General features: G+C 36.2%; 1 protein-coding gene across 6 annotated transcripts in view; it reads left to right on the top strand.

Moving 5' to 3' along the window:
- The window catches only part of UNC13C (unc-13 homolog C), a 740,073-nt gene that overhangs the window by 594,072 nt on the left and 118,383 nt on the right, over nucleotides 1–27,618 (top strand). For all 6 annotated transcript variants that reach the window (XM_037833921.1, XM_037833918.1, XM_037833916.1 and 3 more), the window contains 3 exons: nucleotides 17,388–17,476; nucleotides 22,118–22,267; nucleotides 27,256–27,379. In XM_037833921.1, the coding sequence (XP_037689849.1) occupies nucleotides 17,388–17,476; nucleotides 22,118–22,267; nucleotides 27,256–27,379 (363 nt within the window). The remainder of the gene's footprint in view (nucleotides 1–17,387; nucleotides 17,477–22,117; nucleotides 22,268–27,255; nucleotides 27,380–27,618) is intronic.

Below are 27,618 nucleotides of genomic sequence, written 5' to 3'. Positions count from 1 at the left end.
TCATAATAGGGTCCACTGTGTTATATAGTCCCATGTTTTATAACTTTCCTTCTATTAACACACACAACCCCAAACTTCCCCTTTCAACTAACTTAGCATAATTCAGCACTATTAATTGCACTCACAAAAATGTGCAATCATCACCACTATCCCACCCCAACATCTACAATCAACTTAAATAGAAATTCTGTGCAAATTAAGCATCAGCCCCCCATTCTCTACACCCATTCTAACCCCTGGTAAACTGTATTCTAGATTCTAATGCTATGAATTTGCTTATTATAATTAGTTCATATCAGTGAGATCATATAGTGTTTGTCATTTTGTGGCTAATTTATTTCATTTAAAAAAATGTCATCAAGGTTCATCCATGTTGCTGCATGAATCAGAACTTCGTTCTTTTTACAAGTAAATAATATTCTGTTGTGTGTATATACCACATGTTGTTTATCCATTCATTCATTGATGGACACTTGAGTTATTTCCATCTTTTGGAAATTGCAATTAATGCTTCTATGAATTTTGGTGTGACAAATGTTTGAGTTCCTGCTTTCAATTCTTCTGAGTACAGCATTCAGAGAAGGGCAAGAGAAACTATGGTAAAGAACTATGAGTAGCTGGCTACTATTGAAGCAGGCTGCCTCAGCATCCAGTCCTTGGCTGGTTGCTGCAGATGAAGAGTGATGTGAAAGTCCTGTTCCCCAGGAATGGGGGTGGTTAGGGGATGGCTGAGCACTGATCACAGCTTTTGATCAGCGAATTCAGATTGCAGGGTACCAGCTCTGAGTTGCTGTTTTAGCCCACCTCGGACAGGGGGTGCCACAGACATTTTTTCAACCATGCCCCTTACAGGGGCTGAAACAGTAGAGGTTTTAAGACACAGCACCTCCTTAGAGCTGCAGGAAACATTTGTTTAAGGGCACCATTTGCTGGAGAGGCCAGGAAATCCCAGCGTTGGGGAGGCATCAAAATGGCTTTTTGACATCATCCCTGACCCTCTACCCAGAACTATTTGGAACTTGTCTCCACCCCCTTTGTGGGTCTCTGGTCTTCTTTTGGCTGGGAAGTACTGATTTGGGAAAGTCCTCTCTGGGGTAATCTTCCTCCCCAAATTTGTGCTCCAGGCAAAAGCAGCTAGAAGCAACATAAGAAGTGTAAAACCAACAAACAAACAAAAATTATAGAGGTAAAAGAAAGAAGCATAGAACAGATCCAGATTCCAAGAAATAACATAGGAAAGGAAGCTTCTCATGCGGGTAAAACAATTGCACAAATACTGCAATCTTAAAAATTGTACCAATATCCTGGACAAGAATTAGATAAAGAAGAGCTGAGAAAATCTGATCACTTAAACATGGGAAAATCTAAAGGTCTAGAATAAGTTGAACCAAGTGTCAAGAGCCCTTAACACAAAGCCAATCAACAATAAAACTCTAGGCAAGAGAGAAAAACTGACTTTCAGAGTTAAATAATCTAGATAATGAAATGCCTAGACATCAGCAACAAATTAGAAGCCATAATAAGAGAAAGGAAGATATGGCCCAAAGGAACAAATTAAAAATTCAGAGGAGACACAGAATTTGGAACAACAAATCAAAGATGTTCAAACAAGTCTCTTAAATCAATTCAAGGAAATGAGGGAAAATATGGCTAAAGAGATAAAGCATATTAAGACACTGGATGGGTGGAGGAGCTAAGATGGCAGCATAGAGAGGAGTGGAAGACTGTTAGTCCCCCCTGGAACAATTCATAAATGACCAAAAAACTAGTAAATAACCTGGAATAACTGCGGGGAGACAAACGTGACTGTCCACTCATCATCCACCAACCTGAATTGGGAGGAACGCCTGAGATCGCAGCGTAAAATCTGTAAGTAAAAACTGTGGACCTGCGCTGAGAGCCGAGAGCCCCTCCCTCATGGAAGCCTCACGGTGCTAGAGAGCAGCACTCTCTCAGCCCAGCTCCAACTGGGGTTTCAATGTTAACTGCGCAATACAGACAGTGAATCCCCAACAAGTAGAGGCTTTTGGTGACAACTGACCTTGGGAGAGTCGGGGGACATATCTGTCTCAGGACAGGGAGCCCAGAGGATCGGGTGCTGTCTCTGGCTGATGGGTGAATCTGGGAGCTTTCTGTCCCTTTCTCTCTCTGTGGAGAAAACCTCAGCCATTTTCAGCCCACAGCACTTTGCAGTAAAGAAAGCCTCAGCCATTTTAAAATCAAAGCACTTTGACCAGCAGAGTCAGAAAAACAAGGAACTTATTCATATGCAGATGACATCTCTGGAGGGGGCATAGCTTCCCAAGAGGAAAGGGAGGGGCCCAGCTCTACTGCCTGCCTTACTGGAACCAGACCCTAAACCCTGGGGGAGGAGAGCCACGGGCCACACCCCCTACACCAGCTGGTGACAGGCTGACAGGTGCACCTGCCAGTCAGAAAAGCACAGGATGTGTCAATCCTCTAAGAAAAACGGTCAGGGAAACCAGATACTGAATATTTCCTCCTTCTGTGACCTGAGCCTGTTCTCATCTGGGAAGACCTGATTGGGGTGGCCTAGGAGGTCAGATGCCTAGACAACAGAAAACTACAACCTACACTAAGAAAAACGAAGTTATGGCCCAGTCAAAGGAACAAATGTACACTTCAGCTGAGATACAGGAATTTAAACAACTAATGCTGAATCAATTCAGAAAGTTTAGAGAAGATTTCATAAAAGAGATAGAGGCTGTAAAGAAACACTGGGCATACATAAGGCAGAAATTTGAAGTTCAAAAAAACAACTAGTAGAATCTATGGAAATGAAAGGCAAAACACAAGAGATGAAAGACACAATGGAAACATACAACAGCAGATCTCAAGAGGCAGAAGAAAACACTCAGGAACTGGAGAACAAAACACCTGAAAGCCTACATGCAAAGGAGCAGATGGAGAAAAGAATGGAAAAATATGAGCAACGAAATACAAGGACGAAACAAAGTACAAGAGTGTACATATCATTGGTGTCCCAGAAGGAGAAGAGAAGGGAAAAGAGGCAGAAGCATTAATAGAGGGAATAATCAATGAAAATTTCCCATCTCTTATGAAAGACATAAAATTACAGATCCAAGAAGTGCAGCATACTCCAAACAGAATAGATCTGAATAGGCCTACACCAAGACACTTAATAATCAGATTGTCTAACGTCAAAGGCAAAGAGAGAATCCTGAAAGCAGCAAGAGAAAAGCGATCCATCACATACAAAGAAAGCTTAATAAGACTATGTGCGGATCTCTCAGCAGAAACCATGGAGGCAAGAAGGAAGTGGTGTGATATGTTTAAGATACTGAAAGAGAAAAACTGCCAACCAAGAATCCAATATCCAGCAAAGCTGTCCTTCAAATATGAGGGAGAACTCAAAATACTTTCCGACAGACAGACAACAAGAGAACTTTGTGAACAAGACACCCGCCCTACAGAAAATACTGAAGGGAGCACTACAGAGTGATAGGAGAAGACAGGAGTGCATGGTTTGGAACACAGTTTTGGGAGATGGTAACACAGCAATGTAAGTACACTGAACAAAGATAACTATGAATACGGTTGAGAGAGGAAGGTTGGGAGCATGTGAGACACCAGAAGAAAGGAAGAGAAATAAAGACTGGGACTGTGTAACTTGGTGAAATCTAGAGTGTTCAACAATTGTGATAAAACGTACAAATATGTTCTTTTATGAGGGAGAACAAGCAAATGTCAACCTTGCAAGGTGTTAAAAATGGGGAGGCATTGGGGGAGGGATGCAATCAACGTAAACAAGAGACTGTAACTAACAGAACCATTGTATTATGCTTCCTTTAATGTAACAAAGGTGATACACCAAGGTAAATGCAGATAAGAGGCAGTGATAGGGGAGGCATGTTAGGCACTTGACATTGTTGGTATTGTCTGACTCTTTACTTTGATTTAAGGTTATCTTTCCTTTTGCTGCTTCCTAGCTCTCATTTTTTTTCCTTTCTTTTTTCTTTTTCTTTTGCCTCTCTACCTTCTTTGACTCTCCCTCCTACCTTGTGGGAGAAATGTAGATGCCCTTATATAGATAGTGGTGAAGGTGGTGAACACATAAATATGTGACCTACAGAGAACCATCGATTGTTTACTTAGGATGGAATGTATGACATATGAACAAAACCATCTAAAAAAAAAAAAAACGGGTTGATGAAGAAACCTCGAAGGCAATATACTGAGTGAAATAAGCCAGACACATAAGGACAAATATTGCAGGGTATCACTGATAAGAACTAATTATAATATGTAAACTCATAGACATGAAATATAAGGTACCAAGATATAGGACAAGGCTAAAGAATGGGGAGTGGTTGCTTAGTATGAGCAGAATGTTCAACTAGGATGAACTTAAATGTTTGGAAATGAACAGAGGTGTCGGTAGCAAGATGTGAGAATAACTAACAGTGCTGAATGGTGTGTGAATGAGGTGCAAAGGAGAAGCTCAGAGTCATATATGTCACCAGAAGAAAAGTTGGAGGTCAAAAGATGGGAAGGTATAACACTGAATCCTATGGTAGGCAATGTCCATGATTAATTGTACAGTTGTATGACAATACAATTAGAAGTTAATAATAGAGGGGCATATAGGGAAAAAATATATACCTATTGCAAACTATATACTACAATTAGTAGTATTTCTATGTTCTTTCATAAACTGTAACAAATGTACTATACCAACACTATGAGTCAACAGTTGAGGGGGGTTGGTTAGAGATATGGGAGGATTCAAGTTTCCTTTTCTTTTTTTTTTTTTTTTTCCTTTTCTTTTCTTTTTTCATGTTTTGCTTTATTTCTTGTCTGGAGTAATGAAAAAGTTCTAAAAATTGAACAAAAATTAAGTGTGGTGATGGATGCACAGCTGTATGAGGGTACCAGGGGCAAGTGATTGTACGCTTTGAATCTTTGGATAATTGTATGGTATGTGAACAATCTCAATAAAAATTAAAAAAAAAAAAGACACTGGGTGAACATAAAGAAGAATTTGAAAGTATAAAAGAAACAATCAAAATTATGGGAAAGATAGGCACAGTAGAAGAAAGAAATGAAAAATACACTAGAGGCATGTAACAGCAGATTTGGAGGAAGAAGAAAGAGTCAGTGAACCAGAAGATAAGACAACTGAAATCTAACAGACAGAATAGAAGGAGAAAAGAATGGAAAACAGTGATCAGGTTCTCATGGATTTGAATGAAACCATGAAGTGTACAATACATGTCATGAGTGTCCCAGAAGGAAAAGAGAAGGGAAAGGGGGACAAAAAGTTACTTGAGAAATAATGGCCAAAAAATTTCCCAACTCTGATGAAAGGAATAAAGACACATGTCCAAGAAGCAAAACCTACTCCAAATAGAATAAATCCTAATAGACCTACTATGAGACACATACTAATCAGAATGTAAAATGTCAAAAGATAAAGAGAAAATCATGGAAGCAAAAAAAGAAAACTGATTTGTCACATACAAGGGAACTGCAATAAGACTAAGTGCTGATTTCTTGTCAGAAACCTCGGAGGTGAGAAGGCAGTGGTATGATACATTCAAGATGGTGAAAGACAAAAACTGCCAACCAAGAATTCTTTATCCAGTTTGACTGTCCTTCAAAAATAAGCGAGAGTTTAAAATATTCAAAAACAGAAACTGAGAGAGTTCATCAATAAGAGACCTGCCCTACAAGAAATACTAAAGGAAGTTCTGCAGGCTGAAAGGAAAAGATAGGATAGAGGGGCTTGGATTGGAGTATACAGTGAAGATTATCAGTAACTAAAAAGAGTAAAAAGAGAGGCAAAAGTAAGATGTGATGAATAAAAACCAAAGGGTAAACGGTTGAAGTTAGTACTGCCTTTAAAGTAATAATATTAAATGTTAGTGGATTACATGACCCAACCAAAAGACACAGGTTGGCAAAATGCATATAAAAGTATGATCCATCTATATGCTGTCTACAAGAGACGCATCTTAGACACAAAGACACAAACAGGTTGAAAGTGAAAGGACGGAAAAATATACTCCATGCAAATAGTAACCAAAAGAGAGCTGGGGTAGCTATACTATTATTGGAAAAATAGACTTTAAGTCAAAAGCTGTTGTAAGAGACAAAAAAGGACACTATATATTAATGAAAGAGGCAATCTACCAAGATGAAATAATCATAAATATGTAGTATGCACCCAACCACAGTGCCCCAAAGTACATGAGGCAAACAATGGCAAAACTGAAGGGAGAATAGACACCTCCAAAATAATGGTTGGAAGCTTCAATACACCACTCTCATCAATAGAAAGAACATCTAGATGGACGGTCAATAAGGAAACAGAGAACTTGAATAATATGATAAAAGAATTTGACCTAACAGAAATATACAAAATTTTGCACCCCAAAACAGGAAGATATACATTTTTCTCAACTGCTCATGGATCATTCTCCAGGATAGACCACATGTTGGGTCACATAACAAGTCTCATTAAATTTAAGAAGATTGAAATTAAACACAGAACTTTCATTGACCATAATGGAATGAGAGTGGAAATCAATAACAGAATAACAAGCAAAGAACTGGAAAATTCACACACACACACACACACACACACACACACACACACACAGAGAGAGAAGTTAAATAAAAATCCCTAAAACAATCAGAGTGCAAAGAAGAAATTGAAAGAGAAATCGGTAAAAATCAGTAAATATATCAAGATGAATGAAAACGAGAACACAACAAATCAAAACTTATGGGACACAGCAAAGGCAGTTCTGAGAGGGAAATTCCTAACCCTAAATACCTACATGAAAAAAGAAGAAAGAGCTAAAAATCAAAAACCGAATTGCACACCTGGAGTAACTGAAAAAAAAAAAAAAAAAGCAGCAAATTTACCCCAAAGCAGACATAAGGAAAGAAATAACAAAAATGAGAGAGAAACAAATGAAATTTAGAATTGAAAAAAAAAAAAAATAGAATTACCAAAACCAAAAGTTCGTTCTGTAAGAAGACCAGTAACATTGACAAACCCTTAGATAGCGTGACAAAAAAAAGAACATGCAAATAAAATTAAAAATGGGGTGGTGAGGCATTACTACTGAACCCAGAAGAATAAAAAGAATCGTAAGGGGATGCTATAAACAATTGTATGCCAACAAATTATACAACTTAGATGAAAGAGACAAATTCCTAGAAATACCTGAACAATGTACACTGGCTCTAGAAGAAATAGAAGACCTCAACAGACAAAATACACTTAAAGAGATTGAAGCAATCATCAGAAGCCTCCCAACAATGAAAAGCACAGGACCAGGTGGCTTCACAGGTGAATTCTACCAGAGTTGAAGAATTAATACCAATCCTGCTCAAACTCTTCCAAAAAATTAAAGAGGAGGGAACACTACCTAACTCATTCTATGAGGCCAACATCATCCTAATACCAATGCTAGATAAAGATACTACAAGGAAAGAAAATTACAGACCAATTTCTCTAATGAATATAGATGCAAATATCCTCAACAAAATGCTTACAGATCGAATTCAACAGCACATTAAAAGAATTATACGCCATGATCTAGTGGGATTTATCTCAAGTATGCAAATATGGTTTAAAACAAGAAAAACAATTAATTAATATAATGTATCACATCAACAAAACAAAGGGGGAAAAACACACACATTCATCTCCACTGAGGCAGAAAAGGCACAGTAAAAGAGTGAGTTTTCCCTTTAAGATCTGGAACAAGACAGGGATGACCACCATCACCACTGTTAGTCAACATTCTGTACAAGTTCTAGCTAGAGCTGATAGCAAACAAAAAGAAACAAAAGGCACTGAAATTGTAAAGAAAGAAGTAAGACTTTCACTATTTGCAGTTGGCATTATTCTATTGATAGAAAGTCCTGAAAGCTACAACAAAGATATTAGAGCTAATAAGCAAATTCAGCAAAGTGGTGAGATACAAGATCAACCTGCAAAAATCAGTAGTGTTTCTATACAGTAGGAATGAGCAATCTGAGGAGGAAATTTTTTTAAAATTCCATTTACAATAGTACCTAAAAGAATCAAATAATCTAGGAATAAATCTAGCCAAATATGGAAAGGATTTGTACTCAGAAAACTACAAAACATTGATAAAAGAAATCAAAGAAGACCTAAATAAATGTAAGGACATTCCATGTTCATGGATAGGAAGACTAAATATTATGGAGATGTCAGTTCTACCCATATTGATGTACAGATTCAAATAATCCCAATCAAACTTCCATCAGACTCCTTCAGAGAAATGGAAAAGCCAATTATCAAATGTATTTGGAAGGGTAATGGGGCCTCTATAGCCAAGAACATCTTGGAAAAGAAGAATGAAGTTGGAGGAATCACGTGTCCTGACTTTAAAGCATGTTGCAAAGCTACAGTGGTCAAAACAGCATGATACTAGCATAAAGATTGATATATTGACCAATGGAATGTAATAAAGTGCTCAGAAATAGAAATTCACATCTATGTTCAATTGATTTTTGACAAGGCTGTCAAGTCCACTCAAATAGGACAGAACAGGCTCTTCAACAGATAGTGCTGGGATACTGGATATCCATATTCCAAAGAATGAAAGAGGACTCCTGTCTCACATCTTATACAAAAATTAACTCAAAATGGATTGAAGACCTAAATATAAGAACCAGGACCATAGAATTCCTAGAAGAAAATGTAGGGAAGTATGTTTAAGATCTGGCAGGAGGCAATGGTTTCTTAGACTTTACAAAGCAGAAGCAATGAAAGAAAAAAGATATAAATGGGACCTTCTCAAAGTTTAAAAAAAAATGCATTTTGGAGGACTTTGTTAAGAAATTGAAAAAGCAAGCTACTCAATGGGAGAAAATATTTGGAAACTACCTATCTGATAAGGGTTTGATAACCAGAATATATAGTGAAATCCTACAATTCAACAATAAAAAGATGAACAACTGAATCTAAAAAGGGAAACAGACTTGAAAAGACATTTCTCCAAAGTAGAAATACAAACAGCTGAAAAGCACATGATAAGATGCTCAGCATCACTAGCTATTAGGAAACTGCAAATCAAAACCACAATGAGATAGTAGAATGGCCACTAGTGAAAAAAAAAACACAAAACAAAACAGAAAACTATAAGTGTTGGAGAGGATGTGGAGAAATAAGAACACTCATTAAGTGCTGGTGGGAATGTAAAATGGTGCAGCCACTGATTAAGACAGTTTAGCAGTTCCTCCTGAAGCTAAGTATGGAATTGCCATATGATCAGGCAGTCCAGCTACTTGGTATATACCTAGAAGAACTGAAAGCAAGAACTTGAACAGACATTTGCACACTGAAGTTCATGGCAACATTATTCACAATTGCTAAAAGATGGAAGCAACCTAAGTGTCCATCAACTGATGAATGGATAAACAAAATGTGGCATATACATACAATGGAATATTATTCAGCTTTAAGAAGGAATAAAGCCCTGATGCATGCAATAAAATTGAGGGACCTTGAGGGCATTATGTTGAGTGACACGGTCCAGCCACAAAAGAACAAAAATTGTATGATCTTATTGACATGAACTATTTATAATAATAGAGTTAGAATCCAGAATCTAGTTTACCAGGGGTTAGAATGGGGGTAGAAAATGGGGAGCTGATGCTTAATTTGTGCAGAATTTCTGTTTGAGTTGATTGTAAATGTTTGGGAAGGGATAGTGGTGGTGGTAGCTCATTATTGTGAGTGTAATTAACAGTGCTGAATTGTGTTTTAAGTTGAAAGGGGATGTTTGGGTTGTGTATGTCATTAGAAGGAAAGTTATATAACATGGGCCTGTATAACACAGTGAACTCTGTTGTGGATGATGGACTGTGGTTAAGATTACACATATAAGAATGTTTCTTTCATGAATTGTAACAAATATATATACTATTACAAGATATAAATAATAGGGTTTTATACAGAAAAAATACACCTAATGTAAACTGTGGCCAATAGTTAACAGTAACATTTTAATATTTTTTCAACAATTGTAACAAAGGTACTACACCAATGCAGTGTCAGAAGTAGGGGGGTACATGGGAACATTGTATCTTTTACATGACTTTTATGTAAACCTCCAGTTTCTCTTTTTTTATGTCTAGCTGTTATTTTTCTTTTTGTTCTAATGAAAATGTTCTAAAATTGATTTCAATGATGATTGCACAACTAGGTGATAATACTGTGAGACATTGATTTGATACTTAGGATGGATTATATGGTCTGTGAATATATTTCAGTAAAATTTGCAGTGAAAAAATAACAATAGTTAAACATTATGTTAAGTGAAAGAAACCAGACACAAAGTACTACATCTTGAACAATTGCATTTATATAAATCATAAATATAAATAAATCTATAGAAACAATTAGATTAGTGTTATATAGAGCTAGTGAGTGCTAAGGGGTATGGGTTTTTCTTTTTGGAGTAATAAAATGCTCCAAAATTGAATGTGGTGATGAATGCACATACCATGATTACATTAAAAGCCACTGATTTTTGGTGGATTGTATGTGAATGTATCTCAATAAAACTGCTTAAAAAATGAGAAAAAAAGAAAAGAAAATTGGCCATAGGTATGAGGATCTATTTCTGAACTCACAATTCAAATCCATTTGTTGACACATCAAGCCTTGTGCCAGTACCATGCTTTTTTGACCAGTATAGCTTTGTAATATTTTTAAAGCAATGATATGTGAGTCCTCCAATTTTGTTCTTTTTCAAGATGTTATGGGCTATCCAAGGCCCATTACCCTTCCAAATAATTTTGATAATTGGCTTTTCCATTTCTGTAAAGTAGTCTGTTGGAATTTTGATTGGGATTGTGTTGAATTTGTAAATCATTTTGGGTAGACATCTTAATGAGATTTAGTTTTCCAATCCATGAATACAGAATGCCCTTCTATTTATTTAGGTCTTCTTTGATTTCTTTTATCAATGTTTTGTAGTTTTCTGTGTACAAGTCCTTTACATCCTTGGTTACCATAATTCCTAGATATTTGATACTTTTAGGTGCTATTGTAAATGGAACTTTTAAAAATTTCCTCCTCAGATTGCTCATTCCTACTGTATAGAAACACTAATGATTTTTGTGAGTTGATCTTGTGCCCTGCCACTCTGCTGAATTTGTTTACTAGCTTTAATAGCCCTTTGTCTTATTGAGGGTGCCTTGTATGTGACAAGTCACTTTTCTCTTGCTGCTTTCAGAATCTCTCTTTGTCTTTGGAATTTGACATTGTGAATAGTATGTCTTGTAGTCGATCTATTAGGATTTATTCTGTTAGGAGTATGTTGCACTTCTTGTACATGTGTATTTATGCCTTTCATAAGAGTCTGGAAGTTTTCAGTCATTATTTTTTCAAATATTTTTTCTGCCCCTTTCCCTTCTCTTCTTCTGTGACACCCATGATGCATGTATTTATGCACTTCATGCTGTCACTCAAAACTGAGACACTGCTTAAATTTTTTCTGTTCTTTTTTCTATCTGTTCTTCTGACTTTATAATTCTGATTGTCCTATCTTCTGGTTCACTGATTCTTTCTTCTTCCTGTTCACATCTGCTGTTGCATGCCTCTAGTATATTTTTTATCTCTACTATTGTGCATTTCATCCTCGTAATTTCTGTTATGTTTCTTTTTATACTTTCAAATTCTTCTTATTCTCATACATTGTCCTCTTAGTATTGTCTCTTTATGCATATTTTCTTTAATTTCTTTGAACTGATTTAGAGTTATTTGAATATCTTTGACTAGTTGTTCCAACTTCTGGGTATTTTCTGAAGTTTTAATTTGATCCCTTGGCTGAACCATATCTTCCTATTTTTTAGTATGGCTTGTGATTTTTTTGCTGATGTCTAGTAATCTGCTTATCTTGATGCATTATACATTTCTCCCTCTTGTCTGGGGTTTTAATGTTGACAGGCTTCATGTTAAGGCTCTTCTTTGATTCTTGGTCTGACTTATTCTAGACCTTTAGAATAGCCCATGTTTAAGCTCTTCATCTGATTCTTGCCCTGGATATGTGGTTCAGTTTTTAAGATTGTACATTTTGTGCAATTGTTTCACCTCCAGGAGAGAGCTTCCTTTTCTCTGTTTCTTCTCTGGGGATCTTGATCTGTTCTGTTTGTTTTTGTACAGACTTTTTCTCCCCAGTTCTTAAGGTTTGTTTAAATTATTTCCCTTACCTAGTGCCCCAGTTTCCTAACACTTTTCAGTTCTGGAATCTGGCCTATCTTACAGCAGTTCAGTTTTAACCCCACCCCCATACCACAATTTTTTTCCACTGAGGCTTCCCTATCTCTGTTTTTTTCCCCATTAGGGTATCCTGCCCCAAGGAGCCAGATGGGTCAATCCAGAAATGTGGGTCACTTCAGAAAAGTCCCTTCTGCCTTTAGATGGTACAGCCAACTGGAACTGGATTGGTTACAACAGTTCTTACCAGCCTTTCTGTTGTGGTCTCTCTTTTTTCCTTTTTTTCCCTCCCTGAGGGCCCTTTTGTTTGTAGCACCTCTCAGTGCTTGTGTTCCACCCTGGGTCTCTGCAGATTTAGGTCCCTGTTCCTGGATATGCATGGAGTTCTAAGTCACTGCTGCAATTCAGTCTACAGTCTCTGTCCATGTTGAGAGGGACCCAGGGCTGTGCTGCCTCGGTGTGCCCCAAGCCATGTGGGACCAAGTGAGGGGAGGGGAAACAAGAACTGAACAGCAGTCCAGGATGGACTTCTCCTCCCTGACATTTTTCTGTTTTTTAAATTCAGCATTTCTGGAGTAGTTCTCTAGTCTCTTCCATCCTCCCGAGTTCAAAGCAAGTGGAATTTTTCCTTTCATTCAATAGATCTCTAGGGAGGGTTTTTCAAGTGATGTTTATGTCACCATTTTGATGATGTCACTGTCCTTATTATTTGTTCTTTTAAGCATTTTAGCATAAATGTTGCTTGGGCATATTTATAAAATAGGGGTAATAAAAATAATGATGGAGGGATTGAAGAGGTAGAGAAAGGGATAACCGATGGAACAAAGCCCAGAAGAGGAAACCAAGAGATCTTCCGTGTTTTTCTTGAAATGAGGCCTTCTTTTTTCATAGAAATAGTGGTGAAGTGTGCGTTTATTGAAAGATTTTCTGCAAAAATATAAGAGAAGTCATGATTTTCCCCCATACACCGTCGAAGATGAATGGTCAAATTTTGGATGCTGTGGAAATGAGGACCAAACTGCAGTTTTGCAATTCTTTATAAGAGCAAATCCTAAATCAAGTGCTAGAAAAAGAAAAAGAAAAAGAAAAAAAAAAAAACACATGCAGAGTGGGTATGGTGACCAGGTTCTGAACCAAATAAACATCAGTATGTGATCTAACAAAATGTGGCCTGGCAATGACCATCTTGGAACTCCAGGAGATCTGTTTGCTAAATGAATGAAAGGTTTCAGATGCAAAAGTATTCTATTAATAGTCAATGTAAAACATCAGTCCAAAGAGAATGAGCACTCTGGATATCAGAACTGCCTCTTTCAGGGAATCCTCTCATGCTTCCTTTCCTCAAAACTTTGGCAAATGACTAGTCATACAAGGCACTGGGACAGGCATTCAGGATAGAAAATTAAGTAAAAGTTAAGTTAGTTAAGTAAGAGTTAAGTAAGAGATTCATGGAGAGATTTATTTATGAGAATACAATTAGAAAAAAATATTATATACACAGTAATAGTAAAAAGTGCATTATTGTAGAGGTTAGAACTCTTAACTGCCAGGGGTGACATTTAAGGGAAGATTTGCAGAAGGAGATAATAAACAATTGTTTTTGAAGTTGTTTTTTAAAGAGAATTAGAAATGAGCCTTAAGGAAAAAATAATTTAAAAGACAATTTGTCTTCTTGCTAACTCTCTCCACAGAGAGAGTTAATTATGGAATATAATTAAAACACAGCCCAATGGTGAAAATTATCTCAAGGATATAAAAACTCAGATACCAACTATATGTGACTATCATAAGCTATGATCATTAGAACTTTTCCAGCCAAGATTTTAAAATTCACAAACATTTTATAGAGTGTAGATGAAATCTGTTTTTGAAATTTTACATAAATTCAGAATTTGACCCAGTATTTCTAAATTTTCATCGAGTTTATTTCTCTTTCCATAGAGCCATTTATTTTATTCTAATTAATTTATTAGGTAGTTTTTTTTCTTTTGCTAACAGCTAAGTTGTTTAGATAGACTTGCTAACTTAGTTTCTAATAAATTAAAATAAATTTTTGAACAGTGTATTTTGAATGTTTGAATATTTTCTTATACTTTTAACAATAACTTTTTGTATGATACAAAAAAATGCAATTTAAATTTGATGGCATATTATTGTAGAATTAGACGAAGGTTTAAACTTTTGTTAAAAGAAATAGGTAGCAATTTGCCTTTCCAAAGTAGCCAGTAATTTGTAAAACATGCCATTGGTAATTTAGGCAATGCAATCTCAAATCCCAAACAATTATTTCTTATAAACTTTAGAGAGTTTCCAGGAGTAAGGAGACTCTCCTCAATTCTCCTAAATTTGGGCATGTAAAGATGTGCTTGACAAGAAATGCAGAAGAGCTTAAGAATAGGTGATTTTTTTTTTTTAACCAAAGAGATTGTCTTGTAATTAAATGATTGTGGGATGCCCTTCAGTATCATTTTTTTAGGGACCTGAAATTTGCATGAGCGATGAATATTGGCCTCAAAATTACTATGTCTATTTTAGTGGTATGCTTTGGATCAGATAAAATAAAATACTGTAGTTAACTGAAACAAATTTTCCCTCAGGTTTCTTTTTTCTGTGTTTTTGGCCTGGTTACAAAACAAAGGCATTTTCTCTGAACCCACTTGGAAACATATACTTATATCAAGAAATGGAAACTGTCATCTAATGTTTAAGTTGGTATAGTTTGACAGTCTCATATTTTCAAGTAATAGCCAATTATTTGATAAGAAATTTCCATTCACAAAAATATCTGAGGTATACTAAAATTTCATGGCAAAATGCATAGTATTATCCAAGTGACCTATCTAGCCATATTATGAGACTTTAATAGCCATTATCTTAACAGGTGAACAAACTAACTTAATGTGTACATCAAATTAATAGGAGAATGAGATACACATTTTCAATAAGAAGCAAAACCATTTTTGAAGAAAAGCTTACTCTCAGAGCCGTTTTCTCAGTGGCAGTGGATGTATATGTGGGGAACTACCACCTGTCACTCCCAGTGACTGTCAAGGAGCAGGGAGCCTGAAGAAAACCATATGGAAGGATTTCTCCCTCATTCCTTATTTCCCAACATTTGCATCCAATTGAAATCAAGTGAAAACTGGTATTAGGGCAATAGCAAGAAAAGACTGTAGAAATCATTTAGCCTGAGTGGTTCTCTAGGACTGGGGACAGACTAAATGTTTTCTTGGTTAAGGGTTGGGAAGTTATGATTTGTTAGGCTAATTGTGTTTAAAATGTGCATCAGTCTTAGATTTTTTTTTTTAAAGTACTGATTGACTTTCTGAATCTCTTCCCTGCAACTGGTTATAGTGAATGGAACTTTGAGAAAGTATGAGATTCAAGGATACTCTAATTTTCCAACCCCTAGAGAAGTCTCTGTTACGGTGACCTGGGTATCTATGGGAAAGAGCTATGAGACAATCTGGTAATGGTGACAGAAAAAAGATCTAAAGACTCCAGCAGAAAAACATTGGCTATCATAGAGGGGCAGAAACTAACCAATCCTGAAAATCACATGAATTTGAGTCAAACTGATTTCAAGGATTAGTTTATTATAATCAGTAACGTCTCAGATGTCAGATGCAATTTGGATTTCCAATCCAATATTTGTTGTCACATAAATACAATTTAGAGGTATCCAGTCATTGAGGCGTGTAAATAACTGAACTTCCTAATAGTTTCTGAGTATTAGAAAATGCTCTTGGAGATAACAGAACATATGGCCAGTGTATATTCCTAGAGACACTTCTCGGTCCAGGGCTGACTCCCAGGAATTTAAACTGATATTGGGCCCTATGTTTATTTGGGGTCCATCTTAGATTCTCTTTTTTATACTGTCATCCTTCAGTTTGTTCTACTTCCAAAAGTTGGCTTCGCCTCACCTGTTTCTTTTCAATAGCAGTTCAACTTAGGCAAGAACTACAGGTAGTAACGATAGGAAACTGAGTTTCCAAAGGCTCAAAGGAACATTGACTTACATTTTAGAGAATATTCCAGACTGCCTTTTACTTGAATTTCTCTCTGCTTGCTACAGTGCATCTATTATAAGTCTTTTATTGTTTTTTGACAACTAATTACTTGAAAAAACATAATTAACAGGATAAAACTTTATAAAATTTTTGGTGAAGTATGAATTGACCCTTCACTATAATTGCAAAAGTAAATTCTGCCAAGCTATAGATAGGTTTGCTTATTTATTTGTGTTTTACTTATTGTAGTTCTTTAGTGATATTCCTTAACATTATTCTAAGAGCTGAAATCAGATAAAAAGTAAAGTTGGCTTTTACATTTTGCATGGCTCAAGCACCAAAATAAGTCATCTGATTACCTTGATCTAATTATTTTTGTTTTGCCCCCAAATTTGCAAATTAGCTTATCCCCAGGCTAGAAATACTTGAATGCTTAAAGAAAAATAAAATAAAAATAAAATGGGAAACTTCGAATCTTAAACTCTGAGTTGCAAAGTGGCACCTAAGAAGAGAAGCCAGGTCTATCACCCTCCCCACCCCACCCCCACCCCCCAAAAAAAGAAAACATTGGAATTCTTGCATTATTTATTTACTTACTTATTACATCTAATTTCATAGTTGGGGAAATATGAAAACACCTTCAAATAAGGCACAATACAATACCTAAAGTTTTACCAAATTTTTATTCTTAATGGACAATTTATTTCTGGGTCTATTAAAGATTGGAATATATCTTGGAGCAACATATATATCCAACTAATGTACAATGTTAGGTTTTCTGAATTATGAAATTATTATGTTCTGGAGGATATTTTGTCATGCTTTGCATTCCATTGCTGTAACCATGGAAAGCTTGGCTATCTAGCTTGACAAGAGTCTTATTTGTATGCATGCCATGCATTTCAATCAAGTTTTTTCATATATAAGAACTCTCCATGTTTCTTTACAAATTTCTAAACTGAAAGTGTTTTTGCATTTGATTTCAGAGATTAAAAAAAAGGAAAAGGATAGAAAAAAGATGTGTGTTATATGGTTTGAAATTTTCCTTATAACAAGCAAAATGTGTATAATAGAAATTAAGGCATGCTTCCTCCAAAATAATATTGTCTGTGGTCTCTCTGCAGCTAGATCCTGAAGCTAGTACTATTCTAAAAGAACTTCAAGTTAAACTCAGTGGGGTTTTGGATGAGCTCAGCATCATTTACGGTGAAAGGTAAGCAGCCTAAGTAGTTATTATCCAACTGACTTACATTTTAGTTAGTACTAATTAAGCCTTAAATGCTGTTTCACTCCTATGGCTGTCTAAGTCCATTTACCTGTAAGACCCAACTATGCATCATCTCCCCTGAAAAGTCTGCCATGAACCCACGGTCTAGAGATGTCTCCCTACACACTCCCCAGCATTCTGTGCTTTCTTCAGTCAGGTAGAACCGAAAACACCATACTCTAAATTTGAGTTTACTTATCAGTTCCCCGAACTTTACTTTATGCTCCCTAAGTGTAGAAACCATATCTCATTCCTATTTGTAATTCTAGTGTATTCACATGTACATATCAATGTGGTTGCACTTTAAAATAAATGAACCCCCAACTCCATACCAAATCAGTCAGAATTCATGGTTTAAGGGCTTAGGAATCAGAATATAGCTACCTCATGCATAGAAGTTTGGAAATTACTGATATGTTTATATATTTTTCAATTTTTAATAAATTTTGCTTGTCTAAAGAAAGAGAAGTTCATCCTAAGAAACTTTATTTTGATCCTGTGGAACAAGTTATCATCTCATCATCAAATGTTAAAATGGAGAGGAAAGCAAACACATCTTTGAAGAGGTTCATTAATTCAATATGGGATTTGCTTTAAATTTGCTTTAAATGATAGTTCAGTAAAGGTTGACATTCAAATGAGACTACAAAAATTGCAGGTATCAAGGATTATGTCTGAACACCACTCATAACCTATTATTGTGGTTTGCAAAGATATATGCTTAATAAAAATTTATTGAATAGTTATAGCGCTTTGTTAATCAGATATTAAAAAGGTGACACTAAAAGCTTCATATTTTTTCCCAGATATAAGAATGAGGCAGATTAAGGCAAATATCATAGTTAGCCTCCTCTTCAGTGTCAGAGTGTGTTCAGTACCTTTAATTCAACAGCCTTGTCTTAAAGGAGCCACTTCTGCAGCTCAGTCTCGCAGCCAGATGCAGCCCTGCGGTACTGGGCTTTGGGCAGTCGACTCTGGCATCTGTTTTGTGTTGTCAGCCGACCTAGATGATCCTGCTCATATGGCCTGGATGTTAAAAAGCTATTTGAAGGTTCTGTTTACCCAGAGTTGAAGAGACATAGATTGTTCCAGAGATTTAGTGTCTCCGTGGCTCTGGCTTATAATCGCACTGATGGATGGGGCCTTTGCTGAGCCATTTTCATTGCCTCCTTTTATTCCAGTTGTGAGTAAATATGTGGTTAGCAGGGAGACTGTTGCCTTTAGCTAGGAAATCAAAACTAGAGATTATTTGGCATAGATAGGAAAAGGAAAAAAAGGGGTCAGGAATAGCTGGAGGTGTTAGGAACTTTATGAGAAATAAGATGACTAAACAATAGAAACTAGCATATAAATTGAAAAGGTATTTTGAAATTCCTTTCTGCAGCATATTCAAGTCATCCTTAAGAACAAGTACTTTTTGTTTGGCTTTGTTTGTGAGAGGGGATATTCAGGTTACAAAGGCTGAAATATTAATTATGATTTGAAAATATCTGGACAAACCTCAGTTATGAAATCAGGAGTGATGCCCTTACGACGGAACTTGAAGTGTTCTTTTCTTAAGAAACCAGCTATTTTCGCCTAGATGCTGAAACCCATGGCTACCCAGCATCCATTCCTTCATTATTTTTTAAATATAGGAAGAAATTTAGTACTTTGTTCAGAGGGCTAGGATTGTTGGAATAAACAGGCTACCTGTCATGCTTTTCTTATAAAAAGAATAATTATTATGTCCTTGTTGCTGTGGCTTTATTTCCCACACTACCAACCAGGTCTACAACACCACACAGGGTGGGCGAGTAACCCACAATGATCAGTGTGATCATGCTGTGAAGTCAAACTGGATAATTTTAGTCTGAACTTACACTGCTTAGGGCCTAAATTAGTGGTCTATAGCTTTAAAATTAAGTGCTCCATTAATTGCCAAAAATCCATTTCGTGTGGTGTAATTAAAACTCACAATTAAATAATTATATGCCCCTGGTAGGATGACTTTGAAACAAAGCCAGGGCTGAGCCAAACCACACATCTGAAGCCCAGTTCCTGACATGCACACAGTGCACCCGCCTTGGAATTGGGACCAAGTTGATATCATTCAGTGCACCCCAGATTACTTCCTGCATTATCAGAGAAGGTAGTTCTTTCTCTACCCCAATCATGTCTGACAACTTGTGTGAAGAAAGGGATTATGTTAACATCCAACCACAGAAGGGAGGCTATGAAATGTGCCTCCTTTTCAATGCAGATGTCCTCAGGAACTATGTCACAGCATCTTTGAATGATCTGAGTAAATGATCTCGTTTGCCAAGGAATTGCCACAGCCCCACAGAATGGTGGAGACAGCTTTTGATTAACTGGGTTATTTGGCAGCGACACTTAATCTGATCTTCTTAGTAAATATCTGATCTTCTTAGTAAATATCTGATCTTCTTAAGAGGAAGAAGGAAAGAAGGGGCCTAAACAAGTTAGTAGCTCTCTATTTTTAAACAAAGAAACTCTTGGAAATTTTCAAAACTTGTGCCAATTCAAAGGTTTTTGTTTACACACATATTTTGCATTTTGGTTTTGTGGTTTACTACATTTCTTTTAACAATACCTTTGGTACTGGAGGCTGATTGGATTAAGTAAACAAAGAATTCAGGAACATTTCATAGCAATTCTTCTTTTGGCCCCTTGGGTATTCACAAAGTCTGTCATTATTTACTGGCACAGTTTTTATTCAAGATGAATATCAATAAAGCCTTTTTTTTTTCAACTAAAACGTGTATATAAAAAAAACTTTTTAGGTGAATTTATCAAAAAGGATAAAGAAAAAAACCTTTTTATGTGAAATGCATGTGTTGATTCATTGCGGTGGCAGAATGCCATTGTCTGTTTTACTCTGAGAACCCTCCTTCTGTATGCCTGATCCCATGTGCAGAGTTGACTCCTCATTGGTTTCAGGAAAATAAAAAAGGTTTACTCTTCCCAAATGTTTGTATATCCTTATAGTGGCGACGTAGCAGGGGTAGGTGGGAAGGAAGATGGTTCACTGATACATTCAACCATTATCTCTTGAGCAACTTCCTTGTGCCAGGTCTGACACTTTATGTCAAGGTATGGACTATAGCACTGAACAAAAAAAATTCCCTGTAATCTTATATTCTAGTGGGGGCAATAGGTAATGAACAAGTGAGCATGTAATATGTCAACTAATGGGGAATGCAATTAAAGAAAAATAAGGGAATTAAGATTGATTGGGATGTCATTTCAGGTTGAGTGTTTAAGGAAGACTATTCTGAGGAGGTGACATTTGGCATGGGTCTGAAAAAAATGAGAGACCAAGAAATCCATGAGAAATTCCATGGGGAGAGAACATAAGAGTAGTGGCCATGAGATGAGAGTGCCCTTGGAGAGTTCTAAGCACTTTGGGAAGGCTGTTGTGGGAGGACTGCAATGAAGCAAAGGGAAAAGCAGCAAGAAACGAGATCAGAGAGGTAGCCAGGGCCAGATTATGTTAGGCTTTACAGTATATGAAATACATTCTAGGTTTTTTTCTAAGTGGATCTTGGAGCCATTGAAGGTTTTAAACAAGGAAGGAGCATGATCTGGTTTTCATTTTAATAATATATCTATAGGGGTATAAACAGAGAGACAATTAAGAAATTATTGAACACATTCAGGTGAAAGATGTTGGCGAGTTAGACTTTAGTGGTAGTGGAAGTGATAAGTCCTCATATTTAGGATTTTTATGAAGGTTTGTTAATGAATTAGATGTTGGGTATGAGAGAAATTCATTAGGCATCCAAGTGGAAAGCTTCTGTACCCAGTTTAATAAAAGGGGCTGGAGTTCTGGGAGTAGTCAGGTCTGCAAATGTAAATTTGGAAATCACCAGTATATAGATGGTGTGAAAGCAATGTAGCTAAATGTGATTGCCCACAAAAGGACTGTAGGTGGAGAAGTGGAATCATCCAAAGATCGAGCCCAGAGGGTTACAATGTAGAGTTGCCGGATAAAAAACAGGAAGCCCAGTTAAATTTGAATTTCATATAAACAGTGAATATTTTTAGTATAAGTGTGTCCCATGTAATATTTGGGACATATTTATACTAAAATATCTTTCATTGTTCATCTAAAATCCACATTTAACTGACCTTTCTGTGTTTTTATTTGCTGAACTAGCAATCCTACCCTTAATGTTGAGAAGTTAGGCAATTAGAAAGGAGCAGCCAGTGAGGCTGGAGGAAAGCCAAGAGTATGTGACATTCCAGAAGCCAAGTGAAGAAGGTATACCCACCTGCCTGGAATTTTTCCAAATGCTGCTCAGAAGAACATCTCAGCTATTTCTATGACAGCAACTGCATGGCTCTCCCCTCCAATTGAGTCTGTCTGAAGAGTATCACCTTTATCTGCTTTACATAGAAGGATTCCACATAAGCTTCATTTCAACAGAGTTTTTGCAGCTAAACACAATGTTTGAAAACTGCTACACAAGAAAATTTCACCCCATTTGAAACAGATCAGGTTTCTCAGGGGGAATTAAACAGACTCAGCCAAAGGAAGACATAAATGTGGGCTTTTATTTCAGAATTTATATTCCTTATTTTTAGTTTCCAGCTTATAACTGAAGAATGTATAAAACAGATGAATTTTGAACTAAATCAAATGAGAGCAAATGGAAACACCACATCTAATAAGAACAGTGCGGCAATGGATGCAGAGATTGTGTTAAGACCACTCATGGACTTCTTGGACAAAACGTAAGTTTTCTATCTAGTTTCCTATTTATTTGTCTAGTGGTCCATTTTTTTGTCCTACTTTTGATTGATATGGCTTTATGAAAAAATGGTTTTCTTTATGTAAGACAGCTTTAAAAGGATTTCCACAGAATTGTATTAATTCATTTAAAAAAACACATTTCAAAGTTACAGCAGTGACTTTGCACAGAAAAGGAAAAATACAAAGGAAATAAATATTGGTAGCTAAGGAGGCTGCTGTTCCGAGCTGGTGAGAGTTTAGGATTTCATGATCCTCAGATAACATATTGTTTGGCATCTTTCTGAACATAGAGAAAGACCAAATTGAGTTGAGAATATTTGATTTCATGTCAGAAACCTGCTGAAGAAGAACAGTACAAATGGGACTAGAAATAACAGAGCTCAGAGACAAGTAGATAACTGCCCTACTCAACTTTCAGTAACTGTAGAGGGCCCCCCTGTATCAGACTTTATTCTAGGTACTGGACAGTGATAAAAAAGAGGGTCGAAGTGCCTGACTCCATGGAGATTTCAGTCTAGTAATAAGGTGGAAGTGGGAATAGTGCCTTTTATGACCAACTAAGAAAGTGTTCTTAACCAGAAAGCCATTTTTTTTTTCCCTAAAGCTTCTATTTGGCCCCTGTTCCAGTTTGCTAAGCTGCCAAAATGCAATATACCAGAAATGGATTGGCTTTTATAAAGCGGGTTTATTAGTTCACAAATTCAGAGTTCTGAGGCCATGAAAATTCAGGTACCAAATTAAGGTACCAAAAGGTAGATACCTTTTCTAAGGAAAAGGCTGATGGCATCCAGAACACCTCTGTTAGCTGGAAAGGCACATGGCTGGTGTCTGCTGTTCCTTTTCTCCTGGATAGTATTGCTTTCAGCTTCTGATTCCAGTGGTTTTCTCCTTAAGCATCTGTGAGTTCTGTCTTATCTTCTCCGGGACAAACTCTGGGCTTCATCTCTTAGCCTAGCATCTCCAAATGTCTGGGTTTGTGTCAGCTCTGGTTTCAATGGCTATCTCCAAAGTGTCTCTGGGTGTTTTCTCTCTAAGTATCTCTGAATTCTCTTCAGAATGTCTCTGCCTTTTATCCTCTTATAGAGGATGCCAGGAAACTAATCCCACCTTGAATGGGTGGGGTCATATCTCGATGGAAATAATCAAATCAAAAGATCCCACCCACAATAGGTCTGCCCCCACCATAGTGGATCAAAAGAACATAGTCTTTTTATGGGGTATATAAAAGATTCAAACCGGCACAGCCCCTATCCTCAGAAGTTTTAACTTACTATGTTTGGAGTAGACATTTTTAAGTTTCCACAATTGGAAAACATTGACATAAAGCAATGAGAGGGATGATTTCTTAAACAGTGATACTTAAAACCAGAAATGAAGGAAGAAGAGAAAGGTCAATAATAATTATTGAATTTCTACCAAGGGACCAGTAGTCCCTGGGAGTTTACATATGTTATCTCATTTAATTAATTAATTAATTAATTAATACCAAAGAGACCAAAATAAATGAGGGATATAATAGCTGTCTTTAAAGATAAGAACAATAAAAATAAATTAGTAGGAAGAGTCTCTTCTGTATATTTATAATTTCTGTTTAAATTCTATTTCCTTTGCTTATAACCTTACTGCATAAGACTAATTTTTATCATTTTAATTTCAATTTTTGGTAGAAAAATAAAATCTTATTGTCTTTCTCTGGGTGGAAATATCTAGAAGATAGATAATAGATACCTTGGCAGGAGGAAGGTAGGCAAATGAGTGTGTAAGAAATGTTACAAGGAAGAGAGAGAGAGAGGAAGAAAACACAGGAAGAAGAGAAAGAGAAAAGAAAGGAGGAGGGAAAGGACTTTTTCATTTCTTTGGTCTCTCAATGTAGATTCTTACTCTTATCACATAATTTCATATAAAATCCCTTGTAAATATCATCATATGGCTCTTTTCTATGGCTCTTACAAAATTTAGTCACTATAAACACCAGCATTTGGTTGTGCATGTGTTAGTGACTGGAGAGCAGGACTAAGCAATCCTAATTCTTTTGAAATTCCCAGTGGAATACCGACTTCTCTGCTTTTAGAACTTCAAGCAACAGTTTAGAGACTTATTTATCATGAGAAAAACTATATTTGCTTTTTTATGTACTGTGAAAAAAAGTCATGGATCACACAAAAAAGTTTTACCATACTCCTGACATTGCCAATTACCAGCTGAGTGACCTGAATCCATGTCACTATAAAATGGGCTAATACAGAAAATGAACTACTCTTATTTTCAGTATACTTAGATTCTTCTTTTGCTCAGTCTTAATTTTCTAATTCTGGCTATACTTTATATTATTATTATTATCATTATCATTATATTGTTATACATGTAATTTCTTATAATTCATGGTAGAAAGAGACAGTGTATAATGAGTTTTAAAACTTTTTGAAAGAGATCATATGGAGAGAAACTCTCCATAGAAATTTTCAGGGCTAATATAAAATGCATACATTGAAAGCCACTGGTTAAGGGAGATGTAAGAAAAGTTAGATATTGACTGCTCTCAAGGCACTAACATTTTAGGAGGAAAAATAAGATAGATATGCAAATAAACATAAGATACAAAATTATATTCTCCTCAGAGAATCAGCAGAAATTTCATTTGAGTTGACTCTTTAAAGATGAATAGGGTTTGAACATATGGAGATGAGGGATGGGCTTTCCAGAGAGAGAACAGCTGGATAATTTTTCATGAAAAGATGATCAACTATATGACAGAAAATCTCTATTGCCAGCTAGTATACACAGCATTTAAACAGTGCCTGGTTAATTGGCTCTGAGGTCAGACAATTAGATAACTTGAGTTCTAAAATATCTGTTTTTTGACTTGGGTTATCAAATTGGTTAACTTGGTTTAAATTAAAGAGGCAGTTGCTAGATTTCCTCCTTGGTTTTCTATGATTTAAAACTAATAGAGGGCTGAAAGTCTTCTGGGTGTTTTGTGAAAATCCCCTTAGAAATCATGTTATATTATAAATGTATAGGCTCTTTGTCTTTGTACAGCCTCTCTAAATAGAATATCTGATACCTTTAATGTTTTACCTGCTCCAACAAGACCTTACCACTTTATAAAACAAAGAGCTATGAACTCTGTTTGCAACTGGCAGAAATTCCATGAAAAGCTGCCAATATATGACTTTATTCCTATTGTCCTTTCAGTTCTTGTCTGAGTAGGGTGAGTTAGCATGCCAAGTACATGAGCTGACCACAAAAACAAGATCGATTCTTAAGTTCAGACCTTTTGAAAGTGGAAATTGCACAGCTGTGGCAAAATTGGCAGAGTTGCTGCTTCTCAAATCATCCTGGGAATTTCTCTGAGAATAGGTCTGGTTGTTCTACAATGTATACCTGGCTGGTTTCTACCCTATGTCCCTATCACACATGTTCTCCGGAGAGTTAGATAGTGTCCCCTTGAACAATTATTTCCAAACTATGATGCTTGAGAGTTCCACAGATATGTCTCAGGGATCCCTAGCCCTCTTCATCCAGAAGAGGTCATTTTCTGGTGTTTTTTTCATATTAGGTTTCTGCATATAGTAGTTTTAAGAAATAGTTCTGCTTTAAAATATATTTGAAAATGCCTCTCTTTGCCTGTCACATCTTTAAATATTAATCATCAGTGTTAATTGTTTGGATATTTATTATTAATATTATTTAAATATTAATTATGTCTTTAAATATTAAAGACAGTCAGTTTTGTTTATCAGGACCAGACCCTAGGTTATAATTTCTGAGTCCAAAAGCACAGAGTACTTAGTAGCACTATTGGGGGTCACAGAAGCTGACCTGAAATATATGACTCCCCCCCTCCACCCACTGTCAGGAAATAGAATTAATTCACTCTTATTTAAGGAGTCTTAAAGAGTCCTGTGTCATATTATGGTACATTCGGTAAATGTTTCTGCAGCACTGGGCCTTCAGACAATGCTGGTCCTTCATACACAGCACATTCATCATGGGCAGCGTGGGGCATTAGAAGGCGTGCTGGATTCAGATGGAGAGAGCCCGACTTTGAATTTCAACCCTCACTTATCAGCTTCACTTCCCTGGACAAGTTCCTTAACCTCTCTGAGCCTGGTTTTGAGCTCTAAAATGGATAGAGTAGTAGATGAGGAAAAAATATTCAGGAGAGGTTTCTAAAATAAGGTTTTTACTCAAATACTAGATGTTATCATCATAATCTCACCACTATAATAATTTGTAAAAAAAAAAAAAAAAAAAAAAACCTTAAATCTAGTAAAGTTGATAAATTGGGATTCTCAGGTGAAATTATATGTACCACTGCCATGAGCTTTTATGTCAGCTAAGTGCCTTGTAGTGATGAAAATGTTTCCTTAGCATTTGGCCTCACGCCATCGACATGGGCATGTAGTAAAACACCGGGGGTGGGGGGATGGTGGAAATCATCTACCTTGGGAGCCTTGACTCCATTATGCTGAATGGTTTTCTCTTTGCTCAGAGACCTCTCATCATGTGAGTATAAAACTGTTGCTTCTGTCATCTTTTCTTAACCCCCCATGACAAGCTCAGGTGATTCATGTCAGAAATTGCTCTTGGTTTAATAAGTACTAGTAAGGATAAAGAAGAATCCTTTGCCTTTATATGAATGTTTTCTTTATGTGCTTCAAGAGCTGTTGTCTAAAAAAAATCAGCTGTTGTCTTCCTGAAGCTTATATATTTAGGAAGCAAACTGAGGAAAATTATTCTGAATTCATTTTGTAACATTAGGGAAGTATTCAATATGTAATATGATGAAACAGATTTTCAGGATTACATATTTTTCCAGTAAATGTAATTTATCATTTAAAAAGCATTAAGCCCTTTTCAGGTATTTGAATCCCAGTGTTAATAACGTGAATTTCTGATCAATAAAATAATTGGATACCTTGATATGAGATTTTAAAGTAAGTATATATGCTTTATTTCATTTCAGATTAAGCCTCTCAGCAAAAATCTGTGAGAAAACAGTGCTCAAGAGAGTTTTAAAAGAGCTATGGAAGCTGGTTCTTAACAAAATAGAAAAACAAATTGTTCTCCCTCCTCTGACAGAACAAACAGTACGTGTTTAAACTAAGGCTTGGTTATAGTTCTAGTAACCTGTCTAAATGCTTTTTTGTTTAAATGAATTGGTTTTGATCCATAGGAAACACTAATTAAATCAATTTGGGAAGAATTTTTGGTATACAGTTTCTTAAAAATGACCATTCAAATAACATGTCCTTTCCAAATCAATTTTAAATAATGGTAAGAACCATCAAACTATACACTTTCTTGGCATTCAAAACCTCATCACTTA

The sequence above is a fragment of the Choloepus didactylus genome, chromosome 4 (genome assembly GCF_015220235.1).
Source record: "Choloepus didactylus isolate mChoDid1 chromosome 4, mChoDid1.pri, whole genome shotgun sequence".
Classification (NCBI taxonomy): domain Eukaryota; kingdom Metazoa; phylum Chordata; class Mammalia; order Pilosa; family Megalonychidae; genus Choloepus; species Choloepus didactylus.
The sequence above is the reverse complement of the archived record's forward strand: the minus strand, read 5'-3'. Positions and strand labels throughout refer to the sequence as shown.